The following is a 24,019-nucleotide window of genomic DNA, read 5'->3' as shown; positions in this document are numbered from 1 at the left end:
GAAAGAATAGGAATGCAAATCTACTTACAAACTAGCAATAGCAAAACACAAAAACAGTGTATAAACATCAGTCAAATGAAAGCTAATATCTATGTGTGTGTGTGTGTGTGTGTATATATATATATATTTATATATATATATATATATATATATATATATATATCTATGTGTCACAGATTATGCACATGTGTATTGAAGACCATATTAAATTGGTTGAAAGCTGAAGCTAACTGTATCTCTCTTTATGTACATTCTAATGAGATTATCATAGTGTCCAGTGCAACAATGCAGTAGAAGTACAGTCTTCACAGCAATCTAAACCACTAATCAGCATATGACTTCATCAAAGTTGAGATCTTGGGAAAAAACAACAAGGGGTAAAAATTCCAACAGTGTAGAAAATAGTCTATGTATATCTTTACAACAGCATGCTGGACTTAATAAGTTCTTGTGTACATGTAAGTTTAGTTGTATCAACAGTGACAATGTCAACAGACAATCTGGTAACAATCTTGACAGTGACTCAAAAATGGGATGACGCATTTAATAACGAAAATTCAAAGGACAGAGTTGTTCTCGTATAACAGAGTTATTTCCCTTGTAAGATACAGCTTGCCTTTTTTCAAACAGAAACATTGTCAGCTGTAAGAGATATTCAGAGTTATTGCCCCTTTGTGCAGTAGTTGTAGATGCATGTAGATTTGCCTACGTATGACAAGACTGCGAGCAGAAAACATGATTTTAACAGACAAAATTTCAACCACACTGGGATACATTACTCCCACTGTCTGTCTGACCAATCAGATTGACTTCATAGTCTGTTGCCAAAATAAGCTTGTAAATACATCCGGTAAATCCAGTGGTAAATCGCCGACGAGTTCGATGGGCAACATCTTGCATGCCACCTAAAATGGATCAAATGAAGTCATTATTTTAGATTTAGGTCTGAACAAATTTGTTTCCTAATATTTCCATAATTTTGTAATATTTTAGAGATGCCTTGCTAATTGTTACACATATGTAGGCCTATATAATACACAAGCCAAAGAAGCTCTCTATTTGCTGATATATTAAAAGACATGTCTACAGTTTAGTGAAGTTTATAAGAAAATGATGCACTGGGCACAGGATTCTCTAAAGATATATGTACCATACACATGTACAGAAAATGGGTTTCTTGAGTTGTAAGTTAAATGCATGAAGAGGTAAGAGCACCTTACGAAACAGTCCACATTAGAGTATGATAAGTATAAGCTCCTCATGGTAGATTACATACATGCATGTAATGCTGCAATTGCCTTGTAAAACTGAACCCTGTTTCTCCAATCATTTAAAGTTTGTGGTAGGACGATTCCAGCTACATCACAATTTATACCACAAGATTGTAGTTATACAAAACAGGATGAACCAAAATCAATTCTCCTTTTCTTGGTGACTGTAAATGCAAATGTAGCATGGATTACACTAGTGTTCTTTTTTTGTCAATTCAAAGCCCTATTAACATTACAACAAAATGAAACTCCAGATCATAGAACATGACCACTAGCACAAGGGGAAGGGACTGGGAAATACTCACCTATATAAAGTTCACTGTTTGTGTTCAAGTACTTGTACTTTCCAGGTGAGGACCCCTCATAAATTTCTGTACCATCAATGCTAAGGTAAGCATCTTGTCCAACCCTACAGTCAACACAAAGATTAAACCATCCATAAACATTACTGGTCACGAAATGAGAAAAGGCTTGCCCAGTATGAAAAATATAGCATTACATGTAGATACAAACACTTCATTTAATAAATGTTTACCTTATGACCCTAGGCTAGTAGTCTTAGTAAATTGACTAAGGTTTATGCATATAAACTAAATGTCACGACAGAATTTAAAGTGCACGTACATGTACATGTATATTACATGCAGCTGTATACAAAGTGAATCTGGAATAGACTATGGCTTGAAACAGTCTTAACTCATTATTATGCAGTAATAGCTTCTAGGATATGGCTCTATGTCATTTAGAGTACATGTATGCAGTGTTGTTAAGTAATTAGTGACTTAGGCGTTTGAAGTCACCTTGAACTGTTTTTTGTGCATGAATGTACATGGCATACTGTAGGGTAGGATAACAATTGAACATATCACTACCAGTAGGTAACTCTCACCTCCGAGCATGTATGACATGAACATTTCCGTCCGTCAGTTGACTGGTGTTGTGTTGTATCACTGCCTCACCGCTGCCCAGATTGAATCGGAACTGTAAGACGCCTTCATTAAAACCTAGTGCAAGGAAGTCACTACTGGGTGTGGCAGGTTCCTGTCCACTCCAAAACAAGAGTCCATTCTGGTCTGATGTCTGAATGTGCATCTGTATGTCTATCTTTTTACCAGCCACTCTGATAAAATATATGAAAGAACAAACTTCAGATAAGCCAGAAAATAATTTTAAAGGTACATGTATGTGTACACAGACATGCTGGCCTAATGCTTTTGGAAAAGAGAACATTTCTTTAACTTTGAACCAGCCATATGATCACTTGCCTCAAATTCCTTGTATTACTAATTGTGACTACTACAACATTTTTGCAAGAAAAAATTGAATTAAAAATTAAGACCTTAAATAAAAGAAGGTGCAAACAATTTTGTTCCACCCATTCAACCAATGTACATGTATCATCATGAACAAAAAACAACAATCTTGTTTCTTACCGCTTAATGATATTAGGGTTGACAAATTTGAGGTAGCTTGATCTTTGAAACTTTGGCACAGTGATCTGTTTTCCCACGACTGAAACATTAAAAGGTTACAAAGTATAGTATAGCACAACATTGCAAAAATTTTAACTGTTACATGAGTTCAAATAAAAACTTTTGTTACTGCAAGGGAGTTGTGAAATGTAACTGTCAAATGGTGACTGAAACTTTGCCATAATGCCATAATCCTTCCATACATACGTGAAAAGCTTACTTGTGTTTATATGCCTTACAACATTTCATAAAATACATATATGAAATCACATTTCATGAATCTATTAACATTCAAAATTCAGTAACCTGTCTAAGCTGACATTTGTCAGACTCCCGTTAGAAATAAATTCTAACGAAAGCAATTTGTTTTTGTACGGCCTCGGCTAGGTGTAAGGTGTTAGGTGTAACCCTGAAAAGGCAGTTTATTATTCAATCAAAGAAACCTTCTCTTTCTGCTTATCCCTTTGTAATTCTGGGAGTAGAGGGAGGATTTATCTAAACCAGTTGGTTAGTTATAAAATCTGCAATAAAACAAACATACTTTCTTCACAGTTGGTATTGGTGTAGCCAAGGGGACAGTTGCAGCTGTAGAGGTCCTGGATAGGCTCACACAGCCCTCCATTCATGCAAGGTTGGCCAACACATGGATGCTGACAATTGTCAATGTTCACACCATCTTGAGCCTCTTCTGTTAGCTTCAATGGTTTCCCGTTAATGACAACCTGAAACATTGTCAGACACATGTGTCACAGATGTACTGATTTGAGTGATTTATCAAGTCATCATCAAGTCACAAAACTCAAGATGATGGCCTGTGATGATGGTATATGAAGTACACCATCCAACATTTTTCCAAGGGAAATAAATCTTGTAGCTAAGGAACATCAGAACTACCCCGTATCCAAAAATGAAAAAGAGTTCGTGTTTTCGTACATAAATTTAGTGAACCTGATTTCCACACTGTTCTCTGGGTTAGTTTACTTCCTTTTGGAGAGTGTAATCAGATCCATATTGCAATATGTATTCCAATATTTAAATACAAGAACATCCCAACTCCAAAGAATGCCATTTAGGACACCTCCGTGCAATGATAATAACTTAAGCTTACACCCAAACATCAACCTAAATTTTATTCAGAGCCACTCAAATTACAGTTTTTCATAACCTTCTTCATAAACACCAAAGGAAAAAGGAAGGTAGAATATTAGACCTGAAAGTTATACAGATGTCCTGATTACAATGTGCCAATAGCATAGTCATGATAGTCCAAGATTTGTACACTTTAAAGATTTCCAATTTCAGCTGGATTTTTCAATCTTATCCAGGCCCAAAATTCACATTTCCCAGGCTACTTGAAATAGTTGTTCTACAGTTTATACAAGCTCAAATCAATATAAAAATTTCAAGCAATGTCAGAGAAAACACAATTGTGTTCAGAAGAATGTAGTTTGTTTTGTGGTTCAGTTCATAGTACATGTGCCAAGATGGCCCTCAATTTCAAGGATTTCCCATGCTTGACTACAAACTAACATGGTTTTCCAGACTTTTTGAGGCCTGGAAATGCTACTTTCAATTTACAGGCTTTTGAAAGTTTTTCATGGAAAGTTTTTCAAACCAACCCTGATATGCATCTACATGTACATGTATATTAAAGCTACACCATGTTATACATACCTTTTGTATACAACCCCTAAAACCATCAGAAATGTTCACATGTTTTGACAAATGGTCAAAATTTTTGTGGCCACCCACAAAGAGCTCTAGAAGAAGAGTAAGTTGTGTGTAAGCCCCTTTTGACAGAGCTTCCACCTTTTCCTGGTCATCCACCTCAAGCACTCCATCCATCCCGGTTCGGTACACTTTGACAACATGCCATTCGTTCAAGCTCACTGGTTCATGACTCCTGAAACGACAGCAAACATGCATATAAGCAATAAAATAATTCTTTAATGTGTCATTTAACAATCAAGTAAATAAAATTAAATTTTTGTGACATACTTTCTAATCCACTTCTGGAAAGGAAATGTTAGTGCCTACATATATATCACACACATGATAAGCTGAATATAACATGTCCATAGTGTAGACATTCTTATTTCTGTAGGAGTTTAGCCCCTGGCAATGGGGATTGCGGGTTTAAAAACAAAAGATAACAAATAAGATAACCTTAGTTATTTTGGAAGAGGGATGAAAACAGATCTACACAAAAATTTTGTTCTCACAAGCTTGGTAACACCATAAATCAACTTTTAATCTGAAATTTTTACTAGGTCATGGGATATCCCATGTTAGGGAAACTGGAAAGTCAAAACTGCTTTACTTGTATGGCTAAAAAGCAAAAACAGTGTCCCCTTGATGTCAGCTGAAACAGTTGTGTTCTAGGAATATAGAAAAAACTTGACCAGTTAAAATTGATAATATGATATCACTTTTGATTTCCTTAATGCGAGCAATTTTGATCACTTTGAAGGCAATGTCTTGGTTACCCAACGTCACAAAAAAAGGGTTAACTTTATAAATTTTATGTGGGATGCTTTATCAATGCACATAGACATTTGCTTGAGTGTTGTCTTTCAAGTTCAACTCTCAAATTTTTGGCTGTGAATGGGAGACAAGAGGTACCTGATGAAGCTAGGTTTAATAGTTCCAAATAGATGTACATGTATATACCTGACTGCACTGACACTAAGATGGATTATTCCACATGTGACACAGATGTACAAACTTTCATGCCATACTGGTGAAAGACAGGTGGTCTTTACAAATTTACAAACAAATAGCCTTACAAATGTAACAAGTCATTCAGAGAATACCAGTAGCTTGTCTGATTGAGGAGTTTGTAAAACTACATAATGTTCAAGTCATGTGCTAGATTCAAATACCTCTAAACCAAAAAAAAAAGAAGAATGATTGATACAGGAAAGACCAAAATTATCTTATTGTCACAATTATGACTCTTTATCATATGTGTCTGGATTGGGGAGCAGTTACATCACATGTTATGGAGTTGTAAATCATTGTGGTGTAAAAGACACTGTGGGGAGTTAGTGCACAACTTTACCATAGATGTCTGATGTGCAAAACTGTATTTGGCAATGCATATACAATGGGAGGCAATTGCAACTCTGTGGATAGCTGAGAACAATGTTTAGCTATGATGTAAAAGACATAATGGATCTTTGATATCCAAACTGCTCCCGATGATTGGCCATCTGTGTACTGTTGTTGGCCAAAAACTTTAACCAAACTGGACACCGCCACCAACAGCATCTGATCCCCTTCGAGCTTAAAATGTATAAACATTTACATGCGAATATACATGTAGAGGCAATGCGTTCAAACAATTTTGAATTTACCGCAGTACAGCTGGTCCTGTTCCTAGGTCAAAGGAGAATTCCACATGGCCTTCTCGCATCAACAGAGCAATGAAGTCACCCTTACGATCTGTTGTGTACCCATTGTACAGTATGAGACCATTGAGATATTTCGGCTTTAGAATGATTTCTATCTCAGTGTAGGTCAACGTGGTCCTGTGTAACCCTTCATACTGAATGTAAGAGTGTCCATCAAAGGAAGGAATGTGGACATCAACCCCTGAAAGGACAGACAACAGCAACATTATAACACAACAGAAACAAGACTGCAGTTGTAAAGCTGAAAAGAGATAGTTTGAAGACCTGGTCATTCCCAAATACACCTTGAATCTAAAGTAGTTTGACTGTGACGATTAACTTAGTACATGTACATGTTGTTTTAATTTCAGACATGATCTTTCTTTAATCCTTGAAACTTAAGAGGCAAACTGGAGTAATAATCTGAATGGCCCCTGAAGATTAAAAAAAAAAAAAGGTGAACTCATTATAGACCCAAACAAATATTGAATGTGACTATCTATATACCATTAATACACATACATGTAGGATGGATAAGGGCAATTCAGTTACCATGGAAACCACTGAAAGGCTTGATAAATGCCCATCACTGTACCTTTGTAAACTCAAACTTAAAACAGCACATACACAGGTGTTGGCTTGGCATGAAGCCATACCTATTTACATGTATTTTAGTAGGTATAGGGAAATTTTTCCACTGGGGCTGTGTTCCATTTGCTTCCTGATGGCCAGTGAAGGAGTCAGTGGCCATTGACATGCCATTAAAATGACCACTGGAGTAGACAAGTGGCACCACTACTGCCACCAAGTCTGACAATGAAAGGTTGGTAGAGCAGGTGGTGAGTGCTGTAGCCCGACATGAGACTTCTGGCTTATAGAAAAGTGGGACATCAAACTGTCACCAGAGGTGGTCAGATTGTCAAAAGGAATGTACCCCAGATACCATGTCAACTGCAAAAAATGGGCCAATGGAAGGTGCGAAACATCATCACTTTTGTATCACTCTACCCAAAATTAAAAGTGCACATGCAAAACACTTGGAGTTCAAGTCCTAAACCAAGGTCAGGTATACCTATCTAGTATGTAGTGTAAATGTGAGGTACAACACATCATCACCTCTGTAACTATGTATCCACCAGAAATTAGAGCTGCACATGCAAAAAATTACAGAATAACCAAGATATGAAATCATGTATTATAACAGACATGGGGAAATGGTAACAAACACAGCCCAATACTTCTGAATGTTCCAATTAACATCATATGGATCTTGTCCACATGAACAAGACAAACACTCAACCTTTTTCCTTCTGTTTTTGTCATAGGTGAGCAGTGTGAACAAAGACACTTTTAAAATCATAGGTTATCTGGGCAAGTATCAGCTTTTGTCCTCAAGTAAAAATGTCTTGAATGTGCAGTGTGAATTGACTCGCTTATTTGTTTAAGATTTATTGGCTTTAGGGATCAACTTGGCGTGTGACTACTGAATAACATCAGGAAATCCACAGACTTGAACAGCAAACAAATTGTCTCCACATGATCGAATTTCCCACCAAACTCTTTGACATCTACTCAAAGACAGTTTTTTTTTTCTCCACCTTACTATCAGAGCCAATCAATAGAAACATGGATGAAAGTCTTAGCCTTGTTAAAATCTGCGCAGTTCATTATTTTATTATAGAGAAAACACAGAGGTACACTTCAATGTTTGCAAATGCACATGCGATTTTTTTCAATTATCACATAAGCTTGTTCAGTAATTCAAATTCAGTTTGGCATACCAAGAGGATGTAATGCAACTATGTATTTAAATGTGAGTGTTTTTTTAGAATAAAAGCAAGGGAAAATAAATTGCTCACATTGGGATATGAACATACAGAGCTGATTAGTCAAATCAAATCAGTCCAATTCTTGGGAGTCTCGTGAAGGTACGTGTCAAAAGCTCCTTGTAATACGATTTAACAATCATAGAATTTATACCAAAAATGTGTACTATGAAAATTAATTCACTAAACACACAAGTACAAAATTCTACACAGTCTGTCAAATAGGCATAACGCATATAAAATACCAGGGATACTTGTTGACCTATTTTTCATTCATTTGTTAATAAGACTTCAACATGAGATCACTTACTGGATTGGCAGAGTGTACCCGCTGTCCCCATGGGACAGAGGCAGACGTGCTTGTCAGCTGACCTAGCCATACACTGCCCTCCATTTTCACACTGAATCTCGCCACACACGTTAATACTGCATTCATCTAGATTAGAGAAACAAAATCAAATAACCTCAGAAGATACATACATGTAGGTATACAATATTCAATTAGAGTACAGAAATACATGGAAAGTACTTTATTCATAGAAGTTGTCAGAACAATTAACGGTTCCCATCTTGCATGTCTTACAAACACTTACACTTACTACTTTATTAGTGAGACAGGAGATATATGTACATACTTTAGTCATTTTAGTCCCTATCTGCATAATTCTGAAACACCCCAGCTCTCTGGCAGTACTCAATCAATAACAACTACAAACCACACTCAAAATTTAGACTTGGTGTGTGAAACAAAAGGACATTTATCGTACATCTAATAACTTTTGGTAAATTGTTGGAACAGATACTTTAAACAAATCACTCAATGTTTCTTTGGCGACAATTACGCGTACCACTAAATTTTTAGGCTACTAATACATGTATAGAGCCTTCCTTAGCAACTTCTGAGGTTTAAAATTTCACTATAACCACAGACCCTGCATCACTGCACTCCTTTTAAGTACATCCTAATCTAAATGTCCCCGAACTTCCTGACTTACAGCTAGAGAAGAGACACACAGCTGCACCACATAATGGATACTGGTTTTACTTCTATTTTTGTCAACCATCATCATACTTTGAACAAACAGTTACACAGTTACAAATACATGTATGACATCATACTTCTCAAAGCACATGACCCCTGTAGTTCTACTACATCGCTGCCACCAGAAGCAAACCACAGACAGAAATCTTCAGCATACACCATAGTTAATGAGATAATACTGATAAGGCAGGAAGTGGTGTCAGGAAAAAAGAACACCCTTAATCAGCATTTAAATCTTTAGCTCAGGATCTGAAAAGTGAGTGTTTCCTTTTCTCAAAGCAGTCAAAGGGTGAACCCAATAAACACTTAAGACACAAACAAATAAACAAGCACTGAGCAGTGTGCATTGAGGTTGAGTTTCTTAGCAATGAGGAAAAATTAACTAAATGTAATTCGCATTTATTGACGAATGATGTGCAGCTGAGGTTTATCAAAAATGAGTCAACAAATTTGATCATGTATTTGTTATGTTTTGTACAGTCTGACAAAATATAACTTACCAATATTCAGACCATGAATTGCATCCCCAACCTTTCCAGCACGTCTCATGTCATATTTGTAGCTGTTCACCCACAATTCCTCAACACAGCCAGTAAATGGATGATGGGTACCCACACGGCCTGACACCTTCTGCATCTCCTTATACCCCCCTAAATACAGGTCCTCTCTTAGGGTAATGCGAGTGTAGTTACCCTGCAGGATAGCATCAGAATAGAAATGTCACTGTCAACTTTCATTCGCACACTTTCAGAAATGGGTTAAAACTGTAAAAATTTTAGGACCTGGGTCTGGCATATTTATTCCATATCAATCATGCACATACCTGCCCTGCTCCTTCTATTGGCATCTCTTCATTTAATTTCAACCATCCATGGTTATCCACTCTCTGAGCCCAAACATAATTCCACTCTCCAAGGGTGACATTGCTAACACTGTTGAAGACAGCCATACCTGTGCCACAGTCAAACCTAAAACCAGATATCAACAGCTCATTAAAAACAGGTTTTATTTTTGATTCAGATTTTTACGTTACTGTCTAACGATTGCGTGAATAAAATTCAATTCTGTCGGAAAGGAATGGTAAAAAATATTTCCTAATTGTCCAAATATTGCAGCTAGCTGTATATGAAAATGATCTTCAAGCGTCTGTTTTCATGACAGTTGGAAGGGGGTATTCCAGGTGAATAATGCTAGTGGCAGATTTATTTCTTGGTAATATGTTGCATGTAATAATATAAACATACTTTTCTGAGGGCCTTAGCTCTTTTTTATAGCTCTTCTGCCATGATACTGCCTATCCTAAATCGTCAACACATATGACCAGTAAAGCAAAACTCTGAATAAACACGAAGACGAAACATACTAGGAAACATATTAAAGCTCATAATCCACTAATCAAGTTGGGGCACATGGAATCTTCTAAGAAATCATAAAATAACCTATTCAAATAACAATTCCCTAATATCATGAATATATCAAAATATAGACTGCGTACATGGTCGAATTTGTTGAGGGTTTAGGGGATGTGATATTGCCCCAATACAACTTGTCATAAAGCTATAATCATCCATTTAGTCATCCATTGATTAACATCTCTCCATAGTCATTATAGGTGCTCTTTCGATGCATGTATGTTGTTCCCAGGCTTCCAGGAACATGACTGACTGCAATATTAAGTGTTTTTCCGATAACGTCATCAGGGAGAGGTTTATATGGTTGGAGAACAACTTACTCAGCAGCTACACTGTATGCTGTCTATGCATATTGTTATAATGTACCATGTAGTTATGCCAGTACCTGAAATTGATGTGACCATTTATCAAAGCAATGGAGAAAAAGTCCCCAGATGCATCCTCCTTCTCTGATGAGAACAGCAGGAGGCCATCAGTGTCGTCCGGTTTAAACTGGATAGTAATAGTGAACCCCTTGTAGGCATTACGTAGAACAGGAAAGGTCAAATACCCGTCTCCTTTAAACTTAGGATAACGGATCTCCACATCTGAAATAATTGATGCAGTTATATGTAGAACTATACTGAGTTTTCAAACATTATTTATGGAATATGCCTGTGGCTTGGTATAAATGTACTATCGGCATTAGATGGGTTGATATCTATTTGCATTCCACTTGCACATAATACTGAATGCGGTCCGTCAGAATCTCTGGCTACAAGACAAATATTCAAAATACCCAAAGCATTTACAAGACATACAAACTTTCTAGGACAGGTAAATATACTTAAGCAGCATCTGGTAATTTAGCCTTTCATTAACCCATCTTTGTTTATTTTCTACTTGCTTGGAGTGGTTTATTATGCAAATACTGTATTTAACCTAAAAACTGACTTACAAAGCCCAGTTTTAGCACCAAAAAAAACCTTAAAATTCAGTAAGATATCCTAAAACCTTGCAAACAAATCTCAAAATACCTTTCTAATCAGAATGAGGTAAAACGAGTATCTAAGTCTAGATAGCAATGTTTACAGTAACTCACCTTTTCCACACCTTTTCCCCCGGGTTCCAAGAGGACAGTTACAGCGAGGTAGTCCAGAACTGGGATCCACAGAGCAGTAGCCACCATTCCTGCATGTGAACCCACGACACCTCCTTTGGTGGCAACTGGACTTTGATGTTTGCTAATTTGGGATGAACTTTTTCCAGGGCAACTTCGTTGTCATTGCGAACATGCAGTTTAGACTCTTGGTGAGTTTGGCTAATTTCCACTGGACCAGACATTCCACTGCGCAAATTGTATGCTGGATTTTAACACCATACGAAGTCTGATTTTGAGGACTTCCATCTCTGTAAGTGGTCACATTTTTAAACACTGTACTGTTGACAGGTTTGTCAGAAGACAAATTGGTGGAGGATTTTAAAGAAGGCTTTGCTGAGATTTCATCACTGAGGACTTGATCGGCTATCATGTCTGCCAGAAGTCCACCCTCTATGTACACTTCATCTCTCTGAGGTAAAACATTTTTGTCAGTGGTGGGCAATGGTGTCCTCGTACTTTTAGATTCAAGATTGGGTACATCTGCAAACACCATTTTGCAAAAGTTGATGACAAGGAAGACAAATTAGCTATTGTGCCTGTGTAAGGAATTGTAGCATGACATGATATTAAAATAGTTCAGTAAACGTCAGGCAAATCTCTGGATTATACACACAGACATTTTCCAATTTAGAGCAATTAAATTAGTAATGTGAATATTTTCATAAAGAAAGAAATTTAAAGTTAACATTATATCAGTAAGGAAAAAAAGACAATTATACAGTGTGGATATACGATCTATGAATAGAAATCTGGAAAACCTAACTGCTGAGTCCTGTAACAATGTACAATAACATTATTTATATTTCACTGTAACATGCTGTCTGAAAGACAACAAAACATTCACATTCAATGTCTTACCATGGCAGGAAAATCCGTTTGATTTCAGAATTTTCCCTTCTGGACACCTGCACACATATCCACCATTCCAGGGGATACACTTATATTCACATATATGTTCCTCACAGCCACCTGAATTCAAAAAAAAAAAAAAAAGACCAGCAAATTCATTCAATGCATACAGCTTCTTTACCGTCACCTTATTTACAATGTGTATAATAACATATATCTACCATGTATACAAGATGATAAGTGCTATAGTACATATACTCGTAATAATTCCTGAGAACCCATGGATGACACTATGAACCACATGTAGGAAAAAGCCATTAATAACCTTGAAGGGAAACGATTATTTAATACAAATGTGCATGTGGCTCAGGGCTGAACTAACACTGACACCAAAATTTCATAAAGATGGTCTTAGCTACATGTAATTAATTTAATTCAAATTAGCCAACTGTAAAGTATAAATAGGCTTAACTACAGAGATCAGAGAATGACTGAAGAGATTTGATTTTTGCCAACTTGTGAACAGTGAAAACGCTTGCTTGAACAAAACTTGATTTGAGTGGTAATTCTACTGTCTATGCCCACCCTCTACATGCATATAAATGTTACATGTATGTACATGCTAAATGTTCAAGTGTAAAGCTTCGATTTCATTTTTTTTCTTTTTTTTTTACTCTCAAGAATTAAGGTGAAGGTTGCATACTTCATCCTCTGCTGTCTACCACATGAATAATAAAATGGGGTTGTGCTAATCGATATTGCCCTTATCTTTCTGTCTTCAACCCAATTTCTGCACTATTTTAGGCTGGTTGGTCCTGTATTACCTATGGGGATTCTAAGGGAGTGTAATTATTTCACAAAACCCTGACTGTCTATCACTGCCTTCTGTGGAAGTACAGCTTGCTTTCAAGGAAAATCTGATTGCTTCTTATTTCACAAAAAATTATTACCAAAAATACAGTATATGTGGATCTCTTTAGTGGATTGTGGATATAAGCTGAATTTCTTATATTTAAGCATTTAATATATAAAATGAATGCTTAACAGTTCCTTGAAAGTGTCATGGGATTATATGTTTGCATGAGTGGCAAATGTCTTGATCGCAATTCACATCTGACATTGACTCTCAGAGGGCATGGAAATAGACATCTGAGAGAGCTGTATATCTAATACTGTGCTAGATTGAGCTCTAACTTATTTGATCTCATATCAGATTCCTTTCTCTCTAAGAATCAATAAACACAGGACCATCATCATCAAATATTTGAGGATTTCCAACATTGGGTTTCCCCAAGAGAAGTCATATACTTTCAGAGAAATATTGGAATGCCAGAGGCAGCCAAAAGTGTCTCCTGCTAGGAAATATTGATTTCCTCTGGCCCCGAGTCGTCATGTTCCAGCATTCCGCCAGCACATCAAACTCACGCCCCAGCGAAATAATTCAATTAGGAATGGGCCACACCGGGTATGTGGGGAAACAATAAGTCAAATATTGCAGAACAGATCTGGCACCTTAATCGTGGCAAAATGTCGACATGTCTCATTCCAGCACCAAACACACACACACAAAAATCAAGTCATGCAGGCTCATGGAAACTTTTGGAAACTAACTATACAAAGTAACTTTGACAGCTTAAATCATGCTAATCATTATAAATCATACCTACATTATCGTGGCAATATATCAGGCATGGAGTTGTTTGAGTTCCAGAAAAACGTTTTAAACCCTCCAAAATGTTAGGCGCCCAAACTATAATCATGCAGTATCAAAAGTAACAAATATGTTAATCACAATTATGTGTTTTTTACCAATAAAAAATTTGGTTTTCACACACTTTTTCTCTATTTACACAAATTTCAAAGAGCTCTTAGAGCATACTTTGATTTGCATTTTATAAAGCTACAGTTCTTTAAGTTAGGGATGAAAAATTATGTTCTACATTTGGACCAGATTACTAATTTGTAGTACTTATGTATACAGTATATGCTTCTCTCTTTAACATCACTTAATTTATGGCTCTTATCTATACTTATCTCTGCAGTTCTATCCCATAGAGTTTGCAACAATATAACAGTATGTAATCATTTCTTTTCATACAGTTAATCTTTTCAAACATGTTTAGAACAATTAGTGTTTGACACTAAGTTTATTTATTTATTTGATTGGTGTTTTAAGCTGTACTCAAAAATATTTCACTTATACAACGGTAGCCAGCATTATTGTGGGAGGAAACCAGGCAGAGCCTTGTGGAAACCCACGACCATCCGGAGGTTACTGACAGACCTTCCCACGGAGGTTGCTGACAGACCTTCCCACGTACTGTTTGACACTAAGTGTAGTTACATAAAGTATCATTACAAAGTATCAATCTGGTTATACACTTAGCTAACACTTCAGACCATACAGAGATTTGAAAGTCTTTATTTGAGCCTAATAGGACAGCACTGAATTACCTCCCTTGAGGTCACTCTCCCATTTAAAGGGAACATTTGTAGGAGTAAGCTGTGGTTTGGTGGGACCTCAAAAAATGACTAATGGTTAGTATTGAATTGAAGTGGCATAAGTTAGTTGAAGACCCAGCTTTAAGACATCTTTTACTTTTATAAACCTGTTTGGAAATCCAGGACACACATTATGTACTTTTTCAATCCATTCGGAGGTAATTCAAAAATTCTAACCCTAATTAAATACAAAAGACAGCTTAATTGGTGAACTCTGTCAAATGTTATACAATCTACCTTAAAAAACATCCTTTCATTTGAGATCTCTCTACATTTCTGCAACTCTCAAGGACTGATATCATGCTTTTATACACTCTGTTGTCTAGAAAATATTTGTGACTGTCATGATATAACCTACATTATTAAGTGCATTCTGTAAAACGGACTGGAAGATAGAGACCATGTGATCTTCTTAGAAACAAACAGCTTTCAAATTTTTCAGCTTTCCAAGCAGTCTGAGTACTTCTGCAGAGTTTTCGTGATGTTATTTTGTACAACTAGGCCTTGCCGGTCACTGGTGAGGTGGCAAAAAAAGTGACCTTTTCCCTAATGCTTTTACACTGGGCAGCCATTCTGTTTTCGACATAAAGGGGTGGTCACATGACCTCCAACATCTGACCCCTTTAACAGAATGTTTTCATAGCTACCCTTCTAAGTAATGAAATTTTAAATGTTTTATGGTATTTTATGTCCTTTAAAGGGAATCATGCCATGTCAAAATCCATTGGTGTCATTGGTACTGTATATGTGTTCTATTTTGCCAGCTAGGTGATCCAAGCGGGTATGTTTGGCCAAAATGCAAAACCATTTGCCAGTATGCCAGTATTCATATTTTTTTTTTCACATTCCTGGTATGAAAATCTGTAGTTAAATGTACGCTATAAATATTCAATCTCTTTGAACTCTGAAACACATTTTTCAGTGGAGTTTATGTGTCCAATAATTATGACAATGATGCTAATCATTATTTGGTTTTCACTAAATATGCACGCTTTGCATAACTGCACAAATTAATTCACTACACTCTATAGTTCTCAAAGATTATTTCCAAATGCTTGTCGCAGAGACCCTTGAAAAGGATGAAGACTTAGCCTACATACACTTTGCATTTTCACTGAAGTAGCACTTGTACATTTTTTGTTAACACAATACATACTGGTAGATAAGACACTGCCATACAGATGATCAATGCACTACCAATTACCAGTTTAATTTCACTTTATTTATCTTCCTGACACTTATACACTTATACATGTAGTCCACAGATCTGGCACAATGAGCAGTTGGGGAAGGGGGCTGGACAGGGTTGGAGTGGATGATGGGATTTATTCCGGAGGTGTTCCCTCATAACTCCATTACAACATTAAACCTAGAGGACTATAGACCCACATCCACTTGCAGTGCTTAGAGCTTTCAGTTACATGTATCATGCCTGATAGCAACAATTTCCAGGCCTGTATTCACACAGGCCTATGTATAAAACAAATAGCAAGGCCACCTACCACAAAAAAATGTCTAGGCAGATATACTGTAAGAGTGTTATGCAAGGTACATACGCTGAAGATATATATGTATGTATATACAAGATAGGTCACCATGACTCCACCAACTCTCATACATGTATGCAAGCTTACACAGTGAAGCCTTAGGACATAAACAAATTATGTTGTACGCGCTTGCATGTACTATGCTTGCTGATAAAAACATGTCACCTTTGTGTTTAGGAGCCTAACAAAAGCTTAGAAGAATTCACATCTGGGTAAACAAATTACTGGGGCTGGATATTTAGTCAATGTTTGTACATATATATAAACAAGAAAACTGCTTAGGTTTTCTTCATAAATATACTGTAAAAAACGTAGGAAGTTAGTTTTAAAACTAGGAGTGGATGAATTGTATTTTTCATTCTACTATCCTGTCTCAATTCTAAATGCATATGACATTGTACAATATACATCAGGGCCTGATCCTGGGAATTTTTAAACCTCTTAAAAGGGCTTGTTGGGTCAAAAGTATGGAATATCAAATGAGAAATTATCATATTTTTGTGTTATCTGCATACATACAAATGGAAAAACTAACATCTTTGTGAATCCAATCTACAAGATCATCAAGATCAAGTGTTACATACCTGTACAGACAGTCTCATATTATATACATGTACTATCAAATGTTTGAAAAAGTTTTAGATATAAACATGTGACAGTTTGCTAATGATATCACAATGCAGAAAATGGTTTACAAATGCTACCTCAAACCACATCTTTAGAGTTAAAGCAGTTTCAGTTACATCTTTTACATTACGAATTAACAAAGAATGAAATGGAATTACCCAAATACATACAGGATGAAATACATATATGTAGGCTCAACACAAGAATACAAAGCAAACATGGAAACACGAAAGGAGAAATTAGTGTATGTATGTACATGCCTCCAGTGTACTCAGGATAAACTGTACACAAACACAATGTGGTGCACATGTTCTTTACTGTACATGCCTTGATGTACATTTAGAATGCTTAGCTGAATGAATGCAGCCTTCAACCATACTACACTGTACACTGGAGCAGCCTGGGCGCAGGTTAAGTATGACGAAGTATGCATGTGTCGTTCATTTTTATGTACCTTAAATGCATATGTTTACAAGTTGTATTTTGAGTGATGTTCCTAAGAAATATATCCCCCCCCCCAATGTGATAAGTAACATCATCATCAAGTTTTTAGGAATCAACACAGTTCATAAGCAGAGCCATGCAGGCTTCTTTAACTTCTTTAAGTTCCCAGGTGAAAATGTATCATATGGATTTTACACACACTTGATAAGTATGGAAGAATATAACCCAGATATAAGAACAATTGTTTGCGATGAAACATTCTGGGAGAAAGCTATAACTTGAATACATGTAGTTTACCAGACAGCGAGTCATTCACATAAATGCAACATTTGCAACATTACTCATGACTGATGGCAATAGTTGTCTAGTTTTCCCTGGTAATGCAAGGCGCGCGCACACACACCAGTTCGCCAACATTTTCTGGCAGAAAAACAGAGCCCCGACAAAAACCAGCCTGTGTGTGCTGAAATAAACTGCCCATTTTTGTTCAGCGATCTAGTCCGCAAAGATCAAGATTGTTTTGATATTTCCTGACATAAAACTGCCAAAAAAGAAATTTCGGCCAGAAGGTTCAGCCTACATGCACATGAAGGCTACAGACTATACTTTTTCTTAAGAACACGTAACAATTAGAACAATCAGTTTTTCTAACAATAAACATGGGATTCACATTCTTTGTTACATACCAGGTATTGGTACATGTATGTGTATTACAGGAGCTATCAGTGCAGTAATTGCACATGTAGTTTATGTATTTGAAATCACACAGAGACAATTGTGTACATGTATGCATTATAATATGCCTTGGATTTATCTTTTGTAATCCCATTATACACCTATCATTATTTTGTTCACGCAGTCGACATTGGGAAGGTTTTCATATTTTTTGATGTCAGAAAAATGAAATGTTTTCCTTACAAATAACACCTGCCAGGTGAGGCTGAATCTTCCTAATAGTTAGGAAAACAAATTGGGGGTGGAAAGAACGTTGCTCGGGTTCGCTAAATGGGAAATACGAACTTATGTTATAGAATGTATTTTTCATAAAGATCAGGAAAAAGAAAGAAGTCTGCTCCATACTCAGAAGCATTCTTCGGACTCTGTTCATAGAGGTCAAAAACTAGCATGGTTGTTGGCCATGGTTTATATAGTTCACCTGTAGAAATTTTGCAGTCAGAATACATATTTGTTCATCAATTAAAACGTTCAAAGTTTGGTTCTATTAAATCTATTGGTAGACATACCCAAAGCCCATTTAACATAATCTGTAGACTGGGCGATCTTGTTGCCTAAACCTTGTGAAAGCAGCATCATGACGTTTGATTATATGTTTACTGTCAGTCTTCAATTTATCCCTGAAGTACACATGTACATACACACCACATACATTAGTATCAATATAGCTCAAAACGGTCTTTACAACTCCATCTGGCAGGATCAAATATCCCACAGTAAAGTTATTATTCTGAACGAGGTCACCAGGTGTCTTCCTCAAATTCTATTGATTACCTCCACACACCTGATTAATCTCGTTAATTTCAGGTGAAAGTCAGGTTTCAGAGTAATCTACATCTGCCGATGCACATGTAATCACTGGTATCAACTCCTCTGGAGTGTAGTGCAGACCTCATGCATGGTGTGAACATGGTGGGAAATCCAATCATGCATGTCATCCAATCAACCACCCCCCTCCCCCTCCAAACCCTCCTTCCACACCCACATATATGTATGATAAACCAACAGGAAAATTAACACATTTATTCTTAAGCAACATGGTCCCACATGTTATCATACATATTGTATTGGTCTTTTATGTAGGGATCAAAGCATTCACACTTTAAGCATGAATATACCACCTTGTGTCTAAACATTTTAATGTGCATGTCAAGCTTTACACGCCAGGTGGTCAAAGTGAAACCCTGAAGTCAAACAGCAAACAATTTTAAGTACCACAACATTATACATGTACTGCATTTAACTTAATTTCAAGATAAAAATAAAGGCCTCAAAATATTACACTTCGTGCTGAAACCAGAAGTTTATTCTAGTAGGATATCATCCTACTTTACCAAATTGCCTCCAAACACATAAATTTTCTAAGATCAACAAAACTCAAAATGAGTAACTTAGTCATGGTCTAACTTGTCAAACACATCTATTTATTTACATGCATGTCCTAAATCATTTGCACAGACATGCAAATGGCTGTAATGCTACATACCCACAACCATTGCATACTTAACAATTTCACACTATTGATTTTCCACACCTATATGTATTTCTAAAAAGCTACAATGTTCATGTATATAGATTAATTTGTTTACCTCAGACTGACATCGACAATACATGTATTTCCACCTTATTCATTGTAAAATGAAAATGGCACACATATATACATATATTACACAAATGTGAGGTTATGTGCACATTTACTGTGCAGGTATCTCATTAGTCCCACATCAAGTATATATAAACTTTGAGGAACAGACAAAAATCAGCTAAAATATTTATACATACAGGTCTTCCTTTTAAGTTAAACATTAGAAAAAATTATGAGAATGCTGCATGACAACAATCCAATTTTTTTCTTATTGCTTACAGAAGTTAAAAGTGTTTAAATTAGCAAGTAAATAAAAATTTACTTCACTCATTGCAAAGATGGTAATTCACAGAGTTCACAGTTGTTTACAAAACAAATGACGTCCTATCGTGTTAGCATCAAGGTCAAGGAGAGAAAGTTTCTTCCCCTGGTCTTTATGGTCAACAATGTTTAATTGAAAACTGAGTGTTAATGTGTTAAGTTTTGATGCTTTTTGTAGGAACAGGTACTGAATACAGAGCGTATGAAGGTTCCTTGACTGGGACTTTTTGGGGTTTTTTTTTGTACTGAAAAAGCACCAAGCTAACAATATGCTACTCCACCAGCTTCAGGTATACATGCATATATGTGAAAGCACCACACAAGGTCAACTCCCCTGAACGCGGGAAACCTGTATAAGCTTTATGGAGAACCACCTGTATGTAGAGGTAGTTTGTCAAAATATTTACTCTCCATGAGTGTTTCAAATAAACTTTGAGAAGACCCTTTTCCCCATCCAAAATCTAGGTACGAACACAACTGTGTGTGCCTTCATAAATGTCAAGAGTGCAATGGACTGGAGTCGGGACATGCCCTTGGCTTTTTCTGTCACAGCAATCCTGCACTAACAATATGGATTACTTAATATGTTGAATATGTATTTGTACCACCATGAACAGTCAGTCATATATTAATAGATTCACAGAACATTGAGTTGTGAAAGATATTACTGTATCTGTTCAACTTTTTTGCATGTTTGCAAGGTGTTTCTTCAGGCATATTCTGAAGTCTCTATAGGCTGATAAAATTATAACTTTTTGTGAAGCCCTGAAATTGGCCAATGCACACAATGTAGTTTTGTCTCCAAAATAAAATCATAAATGTGCATAAATTGCACTAAAAGTTGCAGTTTAATATGCAAAAAGGTTGAGGAATTTGGGTATTTATGATACATCACTAACTGCAGCAAATACAAAAGACAGAAATACAATTTTATGGCTATACTCTTTTGATCTATCCAGGGAAAACATGTCAAATAGTGACTTACTGTATAACAGGAACATGTGCATGTGTTGTATGGTTAAGGGTTTCACACCTCTTGGTGTTTGTTGTGCAAACTGATACCCCTGAACCTTGTTTCGTACTGAGTCAAATCTTGAGAATGCGTCTATTCTACCCCAATAATTTAAGAAAACGTGGGAAAAACTGCATATTTCATTCAGCCATTCTGTTTTACTCCCTTCACAGAGCTCATGCATTTTAGACCAATCAACGGCAAGCTTAGGCCATGACAGTTGACCAAGATGTCAAAGCTGCGTATGTATGACATCGTGTCTTATTCTTGCAACATGTAGAAATGTAAAAGTTTACTATACATATATGTATGTATACTAAGATGTCACACCGCTGAGCTCAACTTGGAACATCTTGAAACAAATATTTGTTTTTCAACGTCATGGCGTCTGGTTGTAAAATATAAAAAATGTGAAAACAAAAGCGACATCTACAAACCGTGCGAAGTAACACAATCGCTGTTGTTTCAAAGGTCATCTCTATTTAATGTGTATATTTGCACACAACTAACAGCGGTGTAGAATTTTGAGTCCATATCTACATCATGTCAGAAGTAAATATAATACAGGCTACGCAACATGCATGCAAAATGAAGGTACATGTACATGTATAGCACAGATATACATATATGTACAGTAACAGGTTACCATTTTTGTCCTATAATCACAGCAATGCTTAAAAATCATTAACAATTTAATCCATCAAAAATGCATGAAAAGAATTATATGAAGAGACAAATAACAACTAACGTCACTTATTGCTACAAATGAAAAGTATACATATCAGATTATTGAACAAGGTGCATGTCATACTAATTTTGCACACTCAGATCTCTGGGGAAGTTATTCTCCCCTGTTCTTACATGATGAATAACGTTTTGATTTCATCTCTCAATTAGCTACATGCTGCAACCACTAAACAGCATGGTGCATTCATACTTTTTCCCCAAAAAAGATAAAAAGGGGCTATGTGTCATTTAAATGTTCACCTTGTTTCTAAATTATTCCTGGCAGAAGGGCAGCTAGCTTGGCTGCACACATTACAAGGATTCTTACAGCTTAGCATGGAAGCTCTCTGTATGGGCATACTCATGACTAAATTTGTGTAAAAAAACACAAAAACAAAAAAGAAAGAAAGAAAGAAAGAAAAAAACAAAGAAAAGTAACCCTTTGCACATATGCATGCATACATGATTATACCATTTACCTGTCCTCATAATAGTCATAATGCTCTAGGTCTCCACTAGGCAATATCAAGAACGTAATATGACAATTTTACAAACTTTGATATACATGCAGGTGTTGTATGTAGTGTGGTAGCTGTACTACTACATGGTACATGTAAACATTAATTTATGTTCTTTTGATACCTCATATACAATCTGTAAAACATATAATGAATATACATGTATCTGGGTATATATATATACCGGTATATATATATATATATATATATATATATATATATTAAAGCTGCATTCATATGCATCAATAACAAAGGATAAAGCTTCAGAGCCTCTTCTGAGCCAGAGAAAATACAATACTTACCATTAAAAAATGCGACCATATTTCGTTGAGGATAGTCATCTAATACTGCTGACCAAACTAGGGATGTAGGGATAAGCAAGATCAACCTCAACAGCAACCAGCTGATGTCACCGGATTTCAACACCATGTTGACTATGTGTGGGAAGAAAAAACGAACACACAACACCGATTGTAGCCTTTCTCTACAAGTCAAGAGCCATCAAATTAGCTATGTCCAGCGACAGGGCGAGTGGAAGTACAAAGATCGCTCTAGCTCTCCTTCATAAGATGCTGTCCATATTCGCTTTGCACACATTCGCTAGTGCTTGACACATTTTCCCTTTCTTTCTGTCGACAAGGTATCGGGGATCAAAGCAGGTATTCTGCATTGCAAGATTTCATAAACACGCCACAAAATGTATATCACGGAACAACATAATTTACACACTGCTCAGTTAAATTTCTGTCTCCGGTCAACAATGTCACAGGGATAGTACAGCAGCCATGCGTCCGTCACTGCAGATTGGGAGATATCTCTGGATCATGCTCATTATCAGCTTCAGGGGGTATAGCCTGCATCACCCCCTCGGGAAAAGGCCTCCACACTCAAGTGCTTGATTTTTACTTCCGTTGTTACTTCGGGAATAATAAAAGTTGTATATTGACTTGAGAAATGAATGTAGTTTGCCACTGGCACTTAACAATGTTGACAAAATCACCCGTGCACGCCCTCCACCTCATTTTCGAATGGGTCTGTCGGACAGTCCAGCAAATGACATTTGTTTCAAGGGAGATAATCTCACTTCAGATAACAAAAATGAGTAGTGACTTCCAGTAAAATAAGAGGAGTACTTACACACACAAAATTGAAGCTATATAAATGTGTCATGTGAATCATCTAGAATCTCAAAAATAGGTAAAGATCTCTAGAATATAGGGTTTTATTTGCAGTCTGAAAATTAGACACAATTATCTTATACTTATTCTTAAAGATATATCCAGTGGCTCTATTTGTGGGCATTTTATTAGTTCTAAACAATGAGTTTCATTCTGTATACGACCACAAATTTGCCAAAGTTGTCTACTTATGCCTACTACCCTAATTCCTCAACATTCTGCACAAGAAAGAGTAACTTTCAGTGCAATTTATTTAAACTTTTAATTTGATATTAAATACAAAACTACATTGGTTAGATTTGCCAATATGAAGGCTGCACAAAAAGTATAATTTTATCTACACAGAATCATGCTTTTAGAATATGTTTGAATAAACACTCTGCAAACACGTGAGAATGATGAAGAATTACAGTATGTGA

General features: G+C 36.3%; 2 protein-coding genes across 2 annotated transcripts; both read right to left on the bottom strand.

Moving 5' to 3' along the window:
* Positions 1-187: 187 nt before the first annotated feature.
* LOC135470872 (pikachurin-like) lies at positions 188-11,638 on the bottom strand (the record flags this gene model as incomplete). The annotated part of the gene is made up of 12 exons (XM_064749920.1): positions 188-905; positions 1,577-1,680; positions 2,161-2,391; positions 2,705-2,783; positions 3,285-3,465; positions 4,418-4,646; positions 6,100-6,337; positions 8,272-8,397; positions 9,504-9,696; positions 9,827-9,971; positions 10,801-11,002; positions 11,497-11,638. Coding segments are annotated over 12 exons (2,019 nt in total), but the record flags the coding sequence as incomplete, so codon positions are not given.
* LOC135469626 (uncharacterized) lies at positions 11,503-23,201 on the bottom strand. The gene is made up of 3 exons (XM_064748145.1): positions 22,725-23,201; positions 12,415-12,525; positions 11,503-12,036 (listed from the first exon to the last, which is right to left on the bottom strand). The coding sequence occupies exons 1-3, from the start codon at positions 22,849-22,851 to the stop codon at positions 11,639-11,641; spliced, it is 636 nt and encodes a 211-aa protein (XP_064604215.1). The 5' UTR covers positions 22,852-23,201; the 3' UTR covers positions 11,503-11,638.
* Between the last annotated feature and the right edge of the window lie 818 nt (positions 23,202-24,019).

Source organism: Liolophura sinensis, chromosome 7 (genome assembly GCF_032854445.1).
Source record: "Liolophura sinensis isolate JHLJ2023 chromosome 7, CUHK_Ljap_v2, whole genome shotgun sequence".
NCBI lineage: Eukaryota > Metazoa > Mollusca > Polyplacophora > Chitonida > Chitonidae > Liolophura > Liolophura sinensis.
The sequence above is the reverse complement of the archived record's forward strand: the minus strand, read 5'-3'. Positions and strand labels throughout refer to the sequence as shown.

Coding starts and splice junctions, on each gene's coding strand:
- LOC135469626 (XM_064748145.1), bottom strand. CDS start 22,851: ATGGTGTTGAAATCCGGTGACATCAGCTGGTTGCTGTTGAGGTTGATC. Junction 12,526..22,724: donor TATGGTCGCATTTTTTAATG/GTAAGTATTGTA, acceptor TTTTGAATTCAG/GTGGCTGTGAGGAACATATA. Junction 12,037..12,414: donor AAACGGATTTTCCTGCCATG/GTAAGACATTGA, acceptor TGGTGTTTGCAG/ATGTACCCAATCTTGAATCT.